The 20288-nt window shown below is 36.0% G+C and overlaps 1 protein-coding gene across 1 annotated transcript; it reads right to left on the bottom strand.

The window, feature by feature from the left end:
• Window positions 1-3134: 3134 nt before the first annotated feature.
• Window positions 3135-10626, bottom strand: LOC149631179 (cytochrome P450 4V2-like). The gene is made up of 4 exons (XM_089851226.1): window positions 10483-10626; window positions 8670-8840; window positions 3942-4008; window positions 3135-3319 (listed from the first exon to the last, which is right to left on the bottom strand). Exons 1-4 carry the CDS (start codon window positions 10624-10626, stop codon window positions 3135-3137), a joined length of 567 nt encoding a protein of 188 aa, XP_089707352.1.
• Between the last annotated feature and the right edge of the window lie 9662 nt (window positions 10627-20288).

The following is a 20288-nucleotide window of genomic DNA, read 5'->3' as shown; positions in this document are numbered from 1 at the left end:
GGACTATCGTTTTTCACTTCTCGGTTGTATTGCTCTTTTGGTAACTACTGTAACGGTACGCAACGTTTACGAAAACCGTTGTATATGGAAATACGTTTTCGGGAAACCGCGGTTATGATGACCTCTATTATGGGATTCGCTCGTACGGCAATGTGAGGGCTCCCCATTCAGAATATAGGAAAGCAAGTAAGCAACAACGAAACCTACATCGTGACACAGTTAAATATGTTTAACCCTTTGTTAAGATAAATGATAAAGTATCTTTTTCACAAAATAACACAGATTCTTCCCGTCAGTTCATACTCCCAGCTTGTTTTTACTTTATATATGCATGTTATTTCTAACTAGTAGTGTGCAGTTAACGGTTTCAATGGAATAATTCGATCGAATACCGAACCGAATAATTCGAGCTTCACTTCCATTGCGCCGAATCCCAATCAACCGAAACCAGTCCCATTCGACCGAAAAACCCGCACTTTGGCGGATTTATGATTCGGTCCAATGGGACAATCCCATTGCACCGAAAAACCCGCACTTCGGGTTTTTCCCGATGGAATTTAAATAAATAAAATCCCGGGAAATCAAAGATTTTATCTTTGTTAGCAAAAATTAAATTAACTTAAAACAATTTAAGACCTACGTAAAATGAACGCAAGATCCAAGCATTTTCTAAATAATTATTTTAAAACTAAGGATTGTAAGAACAAAATAGTAATAAATAAGCAAAATATGACATAATAAAACCAATTTCTAATATTTATTTATGATTTGATGTTATATTCATCAGGAAAATACTTTAAAGCAAGCCGTTTTAATATACTTGAAGTGCATAACCGCTCCAAAGAGGAAGAAACGTCCTCCTAACCAAACCTAACCTAACAGTAATTATTTGGGAAAGGCATATTATTTGAGAAATCAATGAAGATAAACATCAATATTTTGGAAAAGGCGTAACATTGTCAAAAGATTTATAAAATAATACTAACCAAGCTTAACCAAATAGTGGTGTTTTATGTTCTATTCATCCTGAAAATACTTTAAGCCGTTTTAATATAATTGAAGTGTATAACCGCTCCAAAGAGGAAGAGACGAACTCCTAACCAAACCTAACCTAACAGTAATATTTTGGAAAAGGCATATTATTTGAGAAGTCAATGAAGATAAACATCAATATTTTGGAAAAGGCGTTACGTTTTTAATTGATTTATAAAATATTACTAGCCTAACTTAAACAAATGGTGGCGTTTCCAAGGCAGTAAAAATATATTTAAAACGCTTTCATTAAAAACGACATTAATAGAAATTAAACTACATAGCATTTTTGGGGTCGCTGTTTTCGACAAATAAAGTCGTTTGAATTGTGAAAACCAAACCCGCCGTTGGGCTAATTTCATTAAAAATATTGGCGGGATTCGGTCTGATGGGAATTCGGTCTAATGGAATTCTGCGCAATGGGAAGATACCATAATGCGATCAGAGCTGTGCTAATTAATTAGTTAGCCAATTGAATTTCTAATTAATTAGCAACATTTACTAATTGAAAATGGTAATTGAATTTTAATTACCTTAGTGCTAATTGAGAAGTAATTCTAATTAATTAGTATGAATCGGAAAGGTAATTATCTAATTAAAATTTAATTAGATTTAGGAGTAACTAATTAGCCAATTGGATTTTCAATTAATCTTTTACGCCAAATTGTTGTAAAAAAATCGAGGAATAAACTCTTGATTCATCTATTTGAATATGAAAAAGCCTTATTATATCGATGAGGAAACCATAGTGCTGCTCTAAATTTTTCAGCTCCTCAAATATGAGAGAATACTATAGTACTAGTAGAAAATTTCGTACTTCGCAACTGCCCCATTTCGAAATTACGACTGTTTTACCTACTCGTATTAATAGCAGTGCGCATGTATTTACTACTCAGGAGTCAATTATAGGAACTGTGGCAAGAAAATGAATAAATGAGACAAATTTTAACATGACGGAAGGCTCGAGGCCTGTCTCATTTTTCGAGAATAATTCATGGCTTCCGTACCCGTTTTTACAGGGCATTAAAACATTAAACTTTGCATTACCAAAGTACTAAATCCATGGGCACTTTTAAACTTTTATATTTACTCATGGTTTCTTTTTTACCTTAATTAGAAAATAGTAATTCTAATTAATTAGTTTGATAAATAAATGTCTAATTTCTAATTGAATTGAATTAGTTTCTATGTCTAATTGGTAATTGGCTAATTAATTAGTTCATAAATATTTCCCTAATTGCTAATTGACTAATTAATTAGTTCATAAATATTTCCCTAATTACTAATTCTAATTCAATTAGTTGTCAGCTAATTAGCACAGCTCTGAATGCGATACGGTATTCGATAAGCCCATTTTCACTATTCGATACGAATATCGAATACCGAACTGAATATTTGGTCAAAGTTCGACTACAATAAATTTCGGTCCTTGGCACTAGAGAGACCCACCTTATTTTAAAAAATATCATTCCAATTTTATTTGTCTCCCATCAAAAACTACCGGCAAGTGCCTAAGAAAATTTTAAGCAACATTTGGCCAACAATGAGGAGAGGTATTTTGAAATTTAGGAGCTTCTAAATGTTTTTCTCCTTGCTTTGCATTCGCGAATACTAGGCTTAACTATTCGAAATTAATCTCTTAATAAAAAATATACCAAGGCCTAACTATTCGGTATACAATTTGGAATAAACTATTCGATTCGGTATTTGATGATAAAAATGTTTTGGTATTCGGTAACCGGTTCGATACCCAAAAAGTGGTATTCGCATTCCCCTATTGCTAACCTATGCAGTCTATTGGTCCAGTTGAGAAAGGCATGTAGGTGTACGTCTTTATTCGAGTAGAAATCTCCGGTAAGAATCTCTCGGGTATGAATTTCTCCGGTAAGAATCTCTCGGGTATGAATTTCTCCTTGCTTTGCATTCGCGAATACTAGGCTTAACTATTCGAAATTAATCTCTAAATAAAAAATATACCAAGGCCTAACTATTCGGTATACGATTTGGAATAAACTATTCGATTCGGTATTTGATAATTAAAATGTTTTGGTATTCGGTAACCGGTTCGATTCCCAAAAAGTGGTATTCGCACTCCCCTATTGCTAACCTATGCAGTCTCTTGGTCCAGTTGAGAATGGCATGTAGGTGTACGTCTTCATTCGAGTAGAAATCTCCGGTAAGAATCTCTCGGGTATGAATTTCTCCGGATCAGGATATATTTCTGGATCCCGATGAATTTTGAAGATGTTGACAGTCACCGGCGTTTCTTTCGGTATTTCGAAATTAGCTATAAAGGCGTAAAACATTTTAACGGTGTTTCAATGGGAGTTCATGGAAATAAATTGATCGGGATAAATGATGTTTATAATTGTATGTATAGTTGATTACGGTTTTCTCAAAATTTGTAAATTGAATGAAGTCCTTTAACAAGTTAGGTAACCAAAATAAACCTCTCCGAGTCGAGACGCAATTAAGTGGTTTCTCTTCAATAAATAAATGAATATAATTGATATTAATTATTTTAATCGTCATTAATTTACCTTAATTCTAGTTAAATATTTTTAAGAAACTTTATTCCTAATAATCATTTCAAACATAGTTATTGTTGAAGTTTGTATTCAAGCGTATGCCTCTTTAACAATGTTTGGAAATTTTGGGTATATAAGGCGATTGATTCACAATAAATGATAGGAAAACCCGCAATTGAGTGAACCTTTGGTGGAAGGCCTGACATTGGATAAGTGAATAAGGATGAAAATTTCATTATGAAATTGCATTTGATTTAAAGGCATATCAATGTGTGGGTGTGAGACTTTTTAAAGTCATTTTCCGGCGAGCGATTTTGTACTTAATTTAATGAAATTTTTTTTATTTTAACCTTGGTTTTGGTTTCCATCACCAGTACTTACCAGTTTTTAAGTCATCAGTCATTGTTCTCGAAATTCCAGGAATTGGAGGATACAATCGATGAGATTCCTGAGAGTAATAAAAGAAATAAAGCCGAATAAATTCAAAAAAGGATTGATATTTATTCATTGGAATTGAAAGTCATAAAAACCACATCATTGAGATATTTCAAAAGGGTGGGCACAGACAATTTTAAGTGTTCAGGGTCGAAATAGGCAGGAAATGCTTCCCGTTTAATAGTTCTTTAAAACACGCAGGCTACGTTGGGTAGCTTATCTAATTGTTGATAAAGGATTAATTTCAAAAAGTTATTTTCTTCGGTAATCAGTTTCACAGGGGTACAATTCTTTCAGAATCCAACGACGATGTTCTAGTCAAATAAATTCCAGAAGAATCCACACCCTCCCGTAATGTTAAAGAAAACAAGTTGGTAAACCAAAATACAGTGTGGAAAAGATCAGAGTGCCCACATTTTTCGGACATTTTATAACAATAAAAACTCGAGTTCAATGAGGAAATTAATTGTAGTACATTTTCCAGACTCATGGAAATTTAATTAAAGAATTCTCTGGCATCCACTAAACAAATCGTCCATGTAGTTTCAAATTATCACAAAAATGAGAATTTGTATGAAATCAATACAATAATGTTAATGAAAAATTAGTTTTTGTAAGATATCATAAATTTTGCAAGATTAATCCTGTAACAAACAGGAAATTAATGCCCTTTAGCGCAAATGTTTGATGTCTCTACCATCTTGATGTAGACATTCTTCAAGCCTACTGGCCATTGATTCGCGGTCGTGGCGAAGCATTCCTGGGGTGATGTTGGCAATGGCGATTCTTATTCTGGCTATAAGGTCGTCGGGTGAATCTGGTTCAGTTGCGTATACCTTTCCCTTGAGGAAGAAATCTAACGGAGTTAGGTCAGGAGACCTTGGAGGCCAGGAAGTTGGTCCACCCCTACCAATCCATCGGTTAGGGAACTCGTTATTCAGCCACTCTCTTACGGGTACGGCGAAGTGCGGTGGCGTCATCCTGTTGAAACCACATATCCCTCACTACTGCCAAGGGTAAATTATTAATGGCATCAGTAAATTCTTGACGCAAAAACTTCAATTAACGTTGCCCGGTGATTTTCTCGTCAAAAATGAATGGCCCAATGATTCTGTCGACAATGATGCCAACCCACACATTGGTTTTCAAACGCACCTGATAATAATGCTCCCGAAACCAGTGAGGATTTTGCTGCGACCAATAGTGAAAGTTATGTCTGTTGACTGTTCCATCTTGATGGAATGTAGCTTCGTCAGAGAACATAACCTTGCTAAGTAAACCTGGAATTTCTTCATCGAGGAACCGCATTGGCATACAAAAGTCCTGACGCCTAAGATAGTCATCCCCTGTTATCGCTTGGTGTAGGTGATTTCGATAAGGATGAATCGGTTCCGATGCAAAATGGACAGATATGTACGATGGCTAATGCCACACTCGTCTCGTACCGCTCTACTGCTGGTGTGAGGGTCGACCTCGAACCTTGCCACAATGTCCATCTCTCGGGCTTTGTTTCCAACTATCCGGTCAACCCTACGTTGACGTTTTTTGAACCGTAAAGCTACCTTCTGCTAGTAGGTTAGCTTCTAGCTTACCAAAAGTCCTTCGAGCAGGTGGCCTTCGGTTCGGAAAGCGTTCGGTGTACTAAATAACTGTCAGGCGAGAATTTCCTCGGCATTCACCCATAACGTAAATCATATCGAACTTTTCGCGATTAGTAAAACGCGCCATCATAACGAAGTACCAAGCTAATTTAATTCGTAGGTGGGGCACACTTCCGAAGTAAACTACCGTAAGATAACCTCGTATTTACGGCCTAGAGGCCACAAACCTAAAAAATAACCCTTAATGCACATTGACCCTTGTTAACAGCCGCAATAGTTCTGCCTTTCATGGCAGTAGGTGTTTTTTTGTTGTCGTTACAAGCACATTGCAACATTTATGATAAAAAGTAAATTTTTCATTAACATTATTGTATTGATTTATTAAAATTTTGCATTTTTGTGATTATTTGAAGTTACATGAACGATTTGTTTAGTGGATGCCAGAGAATTCTTTAACCGATTCCATCCTTTTAGAAATCACCTACAGGATGACTATCTTAGGCGTCAGGACTTTTGTATGCAAATGCGGTTCCTCGATGAACAAATGCCAGGTTTCCTTAGCAAGGTTATGTTCTCTGACAAAGCTACATTCCATCAAGATGGAACAGTCAACCGACATAACCTTCACTATTGGTCGCAGCAAAATCCTCACTGGCTTGGGGAGCATTATTATCAGATGCGTTTGAAAACCAATGTGTGGGTTGGCATCATTGGCGACAGAATCATTGGGCCATTCTTTTTTGACGAGAACATCACCGGGAAACGTTAATTGAAGTTTTGGCGTCAAGAATTTACTGATGCCATTAATAATTTACCCTTGGCAGTAGTGAGGGATATGTGGTTTCAACAGGATGGCGCCACCGCACTTCGCCGTACCCGTAAGAGAGTGGCTGAATAAGGAGTTTCCTAACCGATGGATTGGTAGGGGTGGACCAACGCCCTGGCCTCCAAGGTCTCCTGACCTAACTCCGTTAGATTTCTTCCTCAACGGAAAGGTATTCGCAACTGAAACAGATTCACCCGACGACCTTAAAGCCAGAATTAGAATCGCCATTGCCAACATCACCCCAGGAATGCTTCGCCACGCCCGCGAATCAATGGCCAGTAGGCTTGAAGAATGTCTACATCAAGATGGTAGAGACATCGAACATTTGCGCTAAAGGGCATTAATTTCCTGTTTGTCACAGGATTAATCTTGCAGAATTTATGATATCATACAAAATCTAATTTTTCATTAACATTATTGTATTGATTTCTTACAAATTCTCATTTTTGTGATAATTTGAAACTACATGAACGATTTGTTTAGTGGATGCCAGATAATTCTTTAATTAAATTTCCATGAGTCTGGAAAATGTACTACAATTAATTTCCTCGTTGATCTCGCGTTTTTTTTTCATAAAATGTCCGAAAAATTTGGGCACTCTGATCTTTTCCACACTGTATACCTCTCCGAATCGAGACGAGAGCTATCTACCCAATTAAGAGGCGTTTTATTTCCCTGCGGGAGAAAAGTGTACATAGGCGAATTTTTCCCAAGCCATCCTCGCACCGCGAATGTCCCCGCGCACTTATACGACCGTAAACAAAGTTGCAAAAACAAGATGGCCCAAGGGCTGGGCCTTAATACTAACATAAGTTTATAAGATATGTTCCATAAGTATGTCACTACCCATACTTCGTAATGTTAGAGGCTTAATGAGAGCTAGTTCAAGAACGACGCGAGAATTGACTACACTCGGTTTTGCAGTCCATACTCCCTCACTAGGCGTCGCTTTACGAGAATCTATGACGTTTCAACTACGTCACTTCATGACAAGCTCTCATTAACGAGTGACACACTTATGGAACATATCTTATAAACTTATGATACTAATTTTACACGGCTCACGTGGCCCGCCATATAGTTGATCTCCCTAAGGTATTATTAAAATAAATCGTACAACTAAAAACCATTTCTGAAACACAATCGTGTATCCCCTTAATTTCTAATAACGTCATTTTTCAAATAATATTAGTGAAACTAAATTGTGCTCCCCAATAAAATATAATTTTTAAAAACCATACGAATCAAACAATGTATCTAAAACAAAATCCTGGATCCCCTAACCAGAAAACACTACGAGCGCTAACCGTCCCCTCTATTTTACGAAACCGAACCTAACCATCCAGCATAATCTGATGTATCACGCGCACAAAGCGAAGAAAAATTATCATCTTGTTTCCTTCACTCAGAAAGCCCGCGATATTTAAAATAAATTTCTTTCCTCTCTTTCCTCTCCGGGCGGGACGCCCCCTCTTCCTCTTCCCCCTTTCACTTATATACCAGGCAGGCAGTTCTCTCTCTACGTCACGCTTTCATTCGTTTCTATCAGAGCTTCTCCCTCTCCAAATCGTGTATACGCTCTCTCCGTATCTTGTACCCGTCTGGCACAGGGACAGGCGCTTGGTCCTTTTATTAAATTTTACCGGAATTAAAACTCCGTGTAAAATTAAAAAGGGCCGCGTAGAGCGTAGTAATACATACTCTGGTCTCGCGATTGCGTCGGCTACGTTAGTCAATTTCACAGATTCATTGTAAAACTTTTCCGAAGAAGTAATTCTTGCAGTATTTTTTGATTTTGATGATAATCAATCATTAAAAATCAGGTAGTGACTAGATTCTAGGATTTTCATAGGTCTTGCATAAAATTATACCCTCACCTTGCCAAGGTATATGCCTAACACCATACATTATTATTACGTTATTATCTATCGCTAAATAACCGTTTGTAAATATTTACTAGCAAAATCAGGAATCCTCTCTTTCTTACGAAAGATGGTTTAGCAATAGTGTCCATGTGCAATAGTGTCTGAATATGGTATTTGGCGGTTCGAGGATGTCTCGCGTGTTTTAACGTTACGCCTTTGCCGTCTTGTACAATTCCCTCCCGTAGGAAGGTTTATTATATTACTTCTGGTTATGATAATATATTCCGTAGAAAAGGTTGTGGAGTTTGAAGCGAGGCCCCAACCCCAATAAGGAATGTTTTCCATTCATGCTTCTTTTAAATAATCAAATTCGTGCACATACCTTTAAGACCATTTCTAAATAAGTAAGTTGATTAGCATCTTCACATGTAATAGAAGGATAAGCAACACCAAATTTTTCGCTTAATTCTTCATGAGCTTTTCCCTGTATTTCTGGATGCAGTCCAAGAAGGTACAATGTCCATAGTAAACTCAAATGAACAGTGTCATGACCCTTTTTATTAAAGAGACTTAAGTTCTATATCTTTTTAAGCTTTATTTTACCCCAAGTATATTTTATCTCATTTGAAAATTTCAGTTTTTTTTTTTTGATATAATATTTATCAGATGAAACTCTGGCTATTTGGAACCGTTGGTACCATAAAATTTTATTTGATCAAATAAAGCTATAGATGTAGCTTTCATCGTCCACCTTCATGTGACAGGATGAAAAGTTGTTGCAATCAAGTTTGATGATACTAAACTCCAAATTATCTGAACAGCCCTATAGCAGTTTCGCTCGGCTGTCAGAAAATTAGAGGAGCTATATTCTAGTGGTTTTCTATTGCTCCCAATAAACTAAGGATGTAAAATATCTATACGAACATGAGTGAATCATATACTAGCTCCCTATAAGTTACTCAGCCACACTGGCCTTATGTATCCAGCATTTTCTTTCCGCCAAAAAAGTGTTACCTATAGTGAGAGAAAATAACACTACTTTCCGCGCTTACGTATTTCCGGTAAAAAACCGGAAAAGGGGATCAACCAATGAAACTTTGAACTGAAAGGTAGTTAGTATAAGCAGAAATGTTGTGATTGTTTGTGGGCGGTTCACAGTCGTATTTTATCTTTGAAATTATTTTAGTGGGTTAAGGTTGGCGCAATAGGAAGTTTTATTTTTGCGCATTAAAATGGCAAAATTTTGGATATTTTTTGACACAGGCCAAATGAAAGAAACTCATTTAAATTCAGAGCGGAATAAGAATTTTTATTTCGTGGGCAACGTTCAGAGGCAGGAACTATTTATGGTGAGAGAACCAAACTTTATGAAAAAATAAGAGCTAAACAACAACTTAATAGTCATCTCATTTTTAACGAAGCCTGTTGTAGGGTCCAACTCATTTTTAACGAAGCCTGTTGTAAGGTCCAACTCATTTTTAACGAAGCATGTTGTAAGGTCCAACTCATTTTTAACGAAGCCTGTTGTAAGGTCCAACTTATTTTTAACGAAGCCTGTTGTAAGGTCCAACTCATTTTTAACGAAGCCTTTTGTAAGGTCCAACTCATTTTTAACGAAGCCTGTTGTAAGGTCCAACTCATTTTTAACGAGGCAAAAAAATGAATGTGAATCAAAGAAACCAAACCTCCAAAACCGTTATTACCATTTGGAACTATCGTCACTTTCAAGTTCTCGATTTATTAATTTCAAAGCCCTAAGAGAGGGCGCCGTCTACTATCACTTTCACCCGCCTCCCCTCCTCTCGACTATTCGGAAGAAAATGCTGGATACATTAGGCCAGTGTGACTGAGTAACTTATAGGGAGCTAGTATATGATTCACTCATGATACGAACAATATTTATTCTACGCCCTTAGTTCAATCTGGGGTTATGGGGTTTAGGTTTGAAGCTCTCGACCTCTTATAAGTAAAACACCGCAAAATAACTTCATTTAATAAATTCTTTAAATGATAAAAAAAAATTTTCTCCGGGGTTTTTAAATCAAAACTCTCTGAGGCTAAAGGAAATTGTTAGTACAGGGCGCTGTCGCTAACCTATGCATTGTAAACGGAAATAGATATAAAGTGCCTGTTCTAGTGAATTACATAACGATGGTGCTATACTTCAACGTCTAGGATCCAGTGGTGCTGCCAACCCTCCTAGTTCCAAATCTTTCCTTCTCCACCCCTACATCGATGTCAAGGGCGAAAGATGGTGCGGGTTCTTTCAAACGAGGATGCCCATTTCCGCACAATTTTCTAAAATCATAGCCCAATTCCGTACATTTTTTATAGCCCATTTGCGCACAGTTTTTAGATTGAAATTTTAGTTCAACATTTTTTACCAAAACCCAATTCCGCACAGTTTGCAAAAAAATAACATTTTAATTTTCTTGTTGATTAGGTTAGGTTCGGTTCGGGTTAGGTTAGGTATAGTTCGGTTCGGTTAGGGTTAGGTTACGTATCGTTCGGTTCGGTTCGGTTAGGGTTAGGTTAGGTTAGGTCAGGTATCGTTCGGTTCGGTTTGGGTTAGGTTAGGTATCGTTCGGTTCGGTTAGGGTTAGGTTAGGTTAGGTCAGGTATCGTTTGGTTCGGTTAGGGTTAGGTTACGTATCGTTCGGTTCGGTTCGGTTAGGGTTAGGTTAGGTTAGGTCAGGTATCGTTTGGTTCGGTTAGGGTTAGGTTACGTATCGTTCGGTTCGGTTCGGTTAGGGTTAGGTTAGGTTAGGTCAGGTCAGGTATCGTTCGGTTCGGTTTGGGTTAGGTTAGGTATCGTTCGGTTCGGTTAGGGTTAGATTAGATTAGGTTAGGTCAGGTATCGTTCGGTTCGGTTTGGGTTAGGTTAGGTATCGTTTGGTTCGGTTAGGGTTAGGTTATTTCTTGGTTAGGTTATGCTACAATAGAGGCGTGATATTAAACTTGTGATTTGTAGAGCTCGGCATTATCTATCCATTATCCACGTAATTTTATGTTTATCCCTTATCGAAAATTATCCACAGAACTTACGAGTTAAATCGTATTATATCCACAACTCTGTTTATAAGTAATTTGTGGATAATGGATAGAAATGCCGAGCTAGAGTGATTTGACCATTGCACTATCACTATCGATAGAGAAAAGTAGTGTCCCCTTGTTAACTGAACATTGATAATTATAATGAATGGATAAAGTTCGTGGTGGGCAGCTGTTGTAAAGTGACCTAGATGGCGACTTTGAGTCAATTATACTTTTTTGGACGGAATAAAAATTCTCTTCGATACGCATTATAAGGGCGTAAGGTGATGGAATTATTGTAACTAAAAGGTAGAATGATTTTGAACGCGAAAGAGAGAGGAATTCCTGTATCGGCAAAATAAATTGTTTGTTTTACAATATATAGTCACTTACTGAAATTTACGATTTGAAAAACGCTGCGTCTAAACAGGGCCATGGGTTTTTAAGGTGTGAAAAAAATAAATATATGATAGTTAAATTAATCCGCTTCTCCACGAAGAAAAATGTTTTAGGAAAATTATCAAGACTAGACAGCAATGAAACCTTCTAACTGAACGCATTTTTACCAGGTTCGTAAGGGATAGAAGTAAAAATTTGCGACCAATGATTACGCGCAATATTTACACTAGTTTATCGGAAAAAAGATTTACCGCGTAAATGAATAATTTCAGCTCATCATGCACATCTTTTTCAGTAAATGTCGGATCCTCTGAATGTTTTTCCATGAGAAAGTCCAAAAGTGGTTGGTATTTCGAAGCATCTTTCTCGATCTTGTCACTTTCAGAACCTTTATTTAATTTATTTTCTGCGACTTTCCTGTCTATATTCTATACTATTAATATCGGAATTAGTTTAATGATCTAATTGAAAAACACTGACAACCTTTATCCCCATGTTTCTGACCTTTTTAGCCATATCGTAGTATACGATAGGCTCTTAGTTTGACCCGAGCCGTAGTAACAGTAGTAACAGTAGTGGCCGGAGTTTTCGCTATCGTTATCGTCAGATTTTAGCTTAAAATGAACTTTATATTACCACAACCCACCCATAGGGGTAACTGGGCTCGGTTAGAAATTTAATTTTAATTAAAAATTTTTTGAGATCGCAGCCGGGATTCGAACCCGGGTCGCTCACGTAGTAGACGGAAATTCTACCACTGAGCTATAGAGACTTGATAGAAACCCCGAGTTTTTTATTATTTATTTTTATCTCTAAAATGTCAGGGTGATGTGGGGTGGGGTACCTCTTAATCTGTGGGGTCGGATACTTTTGAATTTTTATCTGTGGGGTCGGATACTTATGAATTTGTATGTTTGGGGTTTTTATATTTATTTCCTTTTTATTTATGTGCTAATTAAATAGATAACGATTTTCCCCGTTTCATGTGTTTCGTTCTCGTTCGGTAGCTATCGCCATCTATGCTATGTTTGACTGGAACGTTTGCGGTCAATTCAAATGTGGGTTTAGATAGAGCTAACATAGTGTTAAATGAGCGTTATGCGTTTGATCATTTTAGCATTGCTAAAGGTAATTCGAGGGGATAATCACTAAAATGCGTAATCACTATAACTAAACTTTCTCTTTCAAAAGTTTCTGGGCATAAGTCCTTGTTTGAAATTTATAAGATGCGATAAGTGTGCATCGGCATAAGTCTATGTTTTAAACTCATCGAGGGGATTATCACTAAAAACTATCTGTTCTTCGATTCGCCGGAATATTAGAATTACAGCATAAGTAAATTTATACGGTTATAATTTAATCACTGTTTAGACTTTAGAGTAGGGAATCGAGGGGCTATTCACTCTGATTTTATGCACGGTAAATCATTTAAGTATTGAAAAAGATAGCGCTATTCACTCATTAGGGTAAGGTATAGAGGGGTTATCCACTCATTAGGGTAGGGTATAGAGGGGCTATTCACTCGTACGATATGGCTACTATTACGAGCCCTTGGGCCGTCTTGTTTATAATAGTGTTCATCGCGTCAATAGCTCGATAATAGGCTTTTCCTCTTTGAGTGCGCCGATAGATGACGTCAGACCAAAGCCATGGCCTCATAAAACGTCGATATATATGTAATGGCGTTCTAGAATAAAATATGAACGAGGATTTCATTATTTGAGAAAATATTCAAATATCCTCTCATGCAACAATAAATTATTATAAATAATTTTATATTTAATACTATTAAAAGTAATGTAAAATAAGACTGAATTGGATAAGCGATTGTTCATAAATCTGATATCAAGTGCATTCAGCTTTGTCGGTTAAAAAGTGCCAGTTTGGTCTGTTATTTTAATTATTTTCATATTTCTGGCAGAAACGTTTACGCTGTACGAAATAAGTTTGAAACATTAGTACCTTCAAAGCTATTTTGTCCAATTTTCTTGCTGGTTGAAAAACGTGGGGATCTAGCCTTGTGCGTCCTAAAAAGTCAAGTTGGTTAACTGCTCTTTCTTAAGGGAAAATACTACCAATTCAAATCTCGTAAAATACCGATAATTTTTAAAACCATTAGACAAAACCCATCGCTTGCAATTTCACGTTGTATTCTTCCCTTGTATTTAAAAAGCCAAACAAGCACAAACTGACGAATGATTTATTGAATACTTACTCCTTTATGTTTTTTAACACTTGCTCCGCAACAGGACTATCCATAGCAAATATATATATATAGTAATGGTCCGGGATCCAGGACCACTGTCGTCCTTGAGAGTCAGAAGCTATTCATGTTTAGGCTCAAAATCATATTTTGTTTTCCTTTCTCAAATCATAATTTTTAATTTAAAAAGGTTACACATAGTTATTTATGTCACGGTTATTTACTTTATAAAAGAATTAAAAACTTTCGTTTACGGAGATATCCAACGTGATTTTATTAAAACATTAAAAATTTCTTAGAGACGTTTCGGGCCGCGGCTCGTCATTCAGTCTGTTGAACTTAATTTCGTTCATGTTAATATACTACTCTACTCTAGGTTATTTTTTAGAAAAAAATTTTTAGGGGAAGTATAACATTTGGTCGCTAGAGGGAATACCATAAAAAAAAACGCGGCACCCTTATGGTATTCCCTCTAGCAACCGAATGTTATACTTCCCCTATAAAATTTTTTTTCTAAAAAATAACCTAGAGTAGAGTAGTATATTAACATGAACGAAATTAAGTTCAACAGACTGAATGACGAGCCGCGGCCCGAAACGTCTCTAAGAAATTTTTAATGTTTTAATAAAATCACGTTGGATATCTCCGTAAACGAAAGTTTTTAATTCTTTTATATAATTTTTAATATTTAAAAAAATCTGACCTAAATTCAGCCGCATTTATATTAAACACTTTAAATCCGTCTAATGGAAAGGTCGAAATGTAACATTTAGCTTTTAATCGTTCGGATATTTTATCAAAAAATTAACGTTACAAAATGTCTTGTGTAAACGCGGGTAAAGTCAGTTTATAGACAATAATTTCATTAGGTTCTATCATAAACGGGTTTGAATTAATGGTACGGCTTAAGAGAGAGAGATGAACGGATCCCAGATATTTCACGTGTTTCATACATCATACCTGTGAAAACGTCGAAACTGAAAGCTAATGTGAAGTGAGATATGTCAATCCACGGCTCGTCTATCTTCTTTTGAAGTAGATTGACCAAAGTGTGACTTTTACGGTTCACCGTAGGCATCAAATCCACAAATTTTTTGAAATGAAATACCGGGTTTATCATTTTTCGCTTTATTTGCCATAACTCTTTCTCACTGTGCATAAAACAAAGGCATTTAATAATCTCGCTCAGAAATGCGTATGAAGACTGTCGACTTTCCATGGAACGCGTGTTCAAATTTGATTTATGGAGGTGCCATAAATAACCTCTGTTCGAACACTAAAGTTTCCAAAAACTAAAGAATCTTCTCAATGAAACCAACATACTCTCTTGTCCATCGTGTGTCTCTATTTCTATAAGATATCACAGAACCAGTCGGACCTCGTACACTAGGGCTGAGCTAAAACTAGCCAAGTTTAGCAATTTGTCCAGCAGGAAAGCAGCTTTTTCAAACGAATTAATTACAATTACAAATTTCTTATTAATTACTTGTCTAATTAAGGTGAGAAAAGAAGCCGTAAGTAACAAATAACACCATAAAAGCGCCCATGCGTTTCCTGTTCCGCCTTTGGTAATGCAAGGTTTAATGCACAGCTGTGCTAATTAATTAGTTAGCTAATTAAAATTCTAATTAGCTTTTTTTTACTAATTTAAAATCATAATTGAGTTTTTTATTACTTTACTGCTAATTGGGAAGTAATTATAATTAATTAGTATACATCGGAAAGGTAATTATCAAATTAATAATTAATTAGATTTAGTTTTGGCTAATTAGCGAATTGGATTTTCAATTAACCTCTTTCGGCAATTTAAAGTAAAAAAATTACTTCCCAATTAGCAGAAAAATAATTAAAATTCAATTACCATTTTCAATTAGTAAAAAACTGCAATAACGTGGAGAAACAGTAATAAACATAGCTGTGCTAATTAGCTGCCAACTAATTAAGTTATAATTAGCAGTTAGATAAATGTTTATGAATTAGTTTATTAGCCTACTAGCAATTAGATTAATATTTACGAATTAATTAATTAGTCAATTAGCAATTAGATTAATATGTATGAATAATTAATTAGCCAATTAGCAATTAGATTAATATTTATGAATTTACTAATTAGCCAATTAGCAATTAGATTAGTATTTATGAATTAATTATTTAGCCAAATAGCAATAAGAAATTAATTAAATTCAATTAGAAATTAGAAATTTTTCAAACTAATCTTATTAATCGCATGCAAAGATCATGCAATTTCCTACGTTTTAATCTAGATATATTCGCAATTAAATTAACTGACATCCGTTAACCCTTAGCACATGTATAAAATAACATAGTACCAGCTTATCCATAGTATACTCTTTGTCTTGTATATACTTAAACTTGATTGTTGTTCTTTCGTTGTACACAATGTGCATGTTCACGTGAGTCTGTAAATGACTTTTTTCATGTACAATAAACATTCTTTCATTTCATAATTAATTACAAATTTCTTATTAATTACTTGTCTAATTGAGGTGAAAAAGAAACCGTAAGTATCAAATATCACCATAAAAGTCCCCATGGGTTTCCTGTTCCGCCTTTGGTAATGCAAGGTTCAATGCAGAGCTGTGCTAATTAATTAGTTAGATAATTAAAATTCTAATTAATTTGCATTTTTACTAATTTAAAATTATAATTGAATTTTAATTACTTTACTGCTAATTGGGAAGTAATTATAATTAATTAGTATACATCGGAAAGGTAATTATCTAATTAAAAATTAATTAGATTTAGTTTTGGCTAATTAGCCAATTGGATTTTCAATTAATCTCTTTCGCCGATTTAAAGAAAAAAATTACTTCCCAATTAGTAGTAAAGTAATTAAAATTCAATTACCATTTTCAATTAGTAAAATTGCCAATTAATTACAATTTTAATTTTCTTACTAATAAATTAGCACCGCTCTGATTCTTTATAATGATATTAAAAAAAAAGACAATATAACGACCGTGGCCGTTCCTTTTTTACTCGTGCGGGGGAGAATCCCCCCTCGCACGAGGTATTGGTCCCGGTTTTCAAGGTCTCTCTAGCGTAGCTTTGGCAATGCATGGCGACAGGAATACCGTGTGTTCGGGCTTTTCATCCCCATCATTGCGATTTCGATTTTTTAAAGTAAACACTTATTTGGTGACTCCACCAGAACGCACTCTAGCTGAAGCCGCAAAAAAGGATAAATAGACTCCGCCTCAGGGTGAGAAATAAGGCGGTGGCACTGGGCAAATGACCAGTTTAAAAATTGCTTTGACCAGTTTATTTATTAAATGCCTGGGGGTCCAGTGGTCACCGTGACCACTTTTTAAATTCCCCTTCTTTAGTAAAAAATAATTCCCAGAAGTGGGTTATAGAAATTAATGCTTATAAAACAAATAAACAGTATAATAAAACCATCCCTAGAGCCATTTCAGTGCAGCTCTGACAGTATATAGAAATATTAAGTGGTCATTGACCAGTTTTTTAATTAAAACCCTTGGGCTCTACTGGTCAAATGACCAGTTTAAAAATTTTCCTTATTTCTCACCCTGCTCCGCCTCCTCAGAAGCACGCGTTGGTGCGGTGGGTTAAGGATGGTGGCGCGCGATGGTGCTAGTGGATAGCTTAAGTCTTTAGAAGGAGTTGTCTGCTGCTAGTTCTACTGTTAATATTTATTAGACTCTCACAAGTTCACAACTGGAGGTATGGCGTCTAGCAAAGAATTTTTTATCTAATGCTCGCTTTTTTAGCCCTATTGTTTAAATTTTTATTATCTTACATATCCCGCACGAGTGTCCTTTCTGCTGGGGCAGCTTGTTTTATAACGCAAACGGTAGGATTTTACTTTACCTACCTAACCCAACCAACACTTGATTCTGACTAATTAGGCCACGGGGAGTTCGGAAAAAATAGTGAAAAAATTCTTAACCCGCCGCAAGTTGGTTAAAAAAATTTTTGAAAATTTGAAAATTGCATGTACTTACCGCCATTAAGACCGCTACGCGCCTAAACGCATTCTGCCCTCGATCTTGAAAAACTACCCGGGGGGGTAAATATAATAATAAGGACTCGCGACGGAATTCAAGGAGCACATACTGCGGAAATATAGCTATGAAATTTTAAACACCCACTGAAACATTTAGAATTCTCATACCAGGATAGAAAAATATTTGAAGCGAGCTCCAATTTTAAAAATAAACAACGATATTTTGCTAAATTGCGTAGATTATTTCGGAAGTAAATAAAGATAAACAATAATATTTTGGAAAAGGCATAATATTATTTGGGAAGTAAATGAAGATAAACCACAATATTTTGGAAAAGGCGTAACATTATTTGGGAAATAAATGAAGATAAACAATAATATTTTGGAAAAGGCGTAACTTTATTTGGGAAGTAAATGAAGATAAACCACAATATTTTGGAAAAGGCGTAACATTATTTGGGAAGTAAATGAAGATAAACCACAATATTTTGGAAAAGGCGTAACATTATTTGGGAAGTAAATGAAGATAAACCACAATATTTTGGGAAAGGCGTAACATTATTTGGGAAGTAAATGAAGATAAACCACAATATTTTGGAAAAGGCGTAACATTATTTGGGATGATAAACAACATATTTTGGAAAGGCGGTCACTTATTTGGAAAATTATATACAATTTGCTTAAAATGTGGCAATTAGCGTTACCCGAGAAACACCACATGGAGGTGGCCACACGTCGTTTCTCATGGGGAGTTTTGTTTAGCCTACTGCCGTATATATTTACTGAAATTCCACCAAATCTCGTAAAAATAGGTAAATAATAAATTAATTAAGATGACTCAATTCGAGAACCAAAATATCTAGTAGCCCCATCCAAATATTTTATAAGTCCTGAATGAATATCATATGAATAAAATCTACCCTGATTTTCCGGTTTTTTCATGTAAATGAAAAGATCTGCAACCTTACGTTCGTCCTGCCTTGAACAATCTTTCCAACGAATGATTCGCCAAAAATTGTATTTCGATATTCCATTCAATATGCAGAATGCTACAACTTGCATTCTTTTTACATATGTGCATTCGTCAAAAAATGCACACACAATATGTTCAGGAACGCTGCTAAAATCAGATACATCCTTTCCATTTAGCAACCTTCGCATCGCTGCAACGCGATTACTTTTGAAAGCCATAATTATCAACTTTAACTCGATAATTTTTATTTTTACAAACCGTTAATCCTTTTCGATAAATGGTTTGAAAAAAAAAAAAAAGATCTAGATCTACCTTTTATTGTGGGCAGAAGCAGGTTCGGTTAGGTTTTTGGTTTGGATAGCTTAGGATTTCACTTCACGTGGAGAAAATGAATTTTTGTTCTAGAATTAAAACATCCAAACCCACCGCCGGCACAATGGTTGTCATGGTAACGTGGCAACCTTCTTCTTTGCCATGGCAACCGTTCGCGCATGCGCGAACCGTTTTTTAGTAACAGGTGACTTTTTAAGACAATTCTTTACTCATCAGACGCGTTTGAGCGAGCTAAGCGAGAGGTTTAATAAAACTCAATTTTGTGGCATTATTTTGTTGGGAAGAGATATTTTTGTTGGGAAGAGATATTTTTGGTGGGAAGAGACACTTCTGGTGGGAAGAAACACATTTTTGGTGGGAAGCATTTGGTTTTGTGGCTGGCCTATTTTCAAAAATGGAAAATCCAACTTTTGAAAACCCTAATTTTGAAACTGCGGAACAGTTTTTCCACAGTATTTCGTTAAAAAATTGGGGTGGATTTTTTCCATGTATGAACGAAGAGTTAAGGGCCAAATCTGAAAGGGACGCTAAAACTCTGGTGATTTCATTGGACTTGGTTCCAAGCGTTACTTCTTTCAATGAAAGAAAGATCGCTTGTACTTGCGGAAATAAATCCGACGATGGAATTATCGATGGATTTCTTGTGGGGGTGTTTAACAACCAAAGTCGGTTTGGATACGTAATCCGATGTTCCACTGGGCAATCTCGAGCCAACAAGCGAAAGGCTTTAAGGGCATTGAAGAAAAAGGTTCCCGATCATTTGGTTTCCGAGTGTGTGAAGGCTTTCGTCCCCTCCAAAAACACATGGTTCTATAATCAAAATTTGTCGGTTACCGACAATCTTTTCCTCGTTTTCCTTTGGGTTTGTAAAATGAGCGTCACTGACGCTACAACCCATAGTGAATGTTCCTCACGAACAGTTGTGGATTATTTTTCCATGTGTCGTGAGGTAACGGAGATTGTCATTTCTAATAGGGCCGACAAAGTTCAGATTGGAGGACCAGGACTGTTTGTGGAGGTGGACGAAACCTACCTTCATACTCGCAAATACAACCGAGGGGCGGAGTTAGCC

This window comes from Phalangium opilio, unplaced genomic scaffold, assembly GCF_054372755.1.
Source record: "Phalangium opilio isolate 3A_F unplaced genomic scaffold, DU_Popi_V2 ptg000101l_1, whole genome shotgun sequence".
Classification (NCBI taxonomy): domain Eukaryota; kingdom Metazoa; phylum Arthropoda; class Arachnida; order Opiliones; family Phalangiidae; genus Phalangium; species Phalangium opilio.
The sequence above is the reverse complement of the archived record's forward strand: the minus strand, read 5'-3'. Positions and strand labels throughout refer to the sequence as shown.

Coding starts and splice junctions, on each gene's coding strand:
- LOC149631179 (XM_089851226.1), bottom strand. CDS start 10,626: ATGGGCTATAAAAAATGTACGGAATTGGGCTATGATTTTAGAAAATTG. Junction 4,009..8,669: donor ATTTAGAAATGGTCTTAAAG/GTATGTGCACGA, acceptor TATTACTCTCAG/GAATCTCATCGATTGTATCC. Junction 3,320..3,941: donor GACTGATGACTTAAAAACTG/GTAAGTACTGGT, acceptor ACGCCTTTATAG/CTAATTTCGAAATACCGAAA.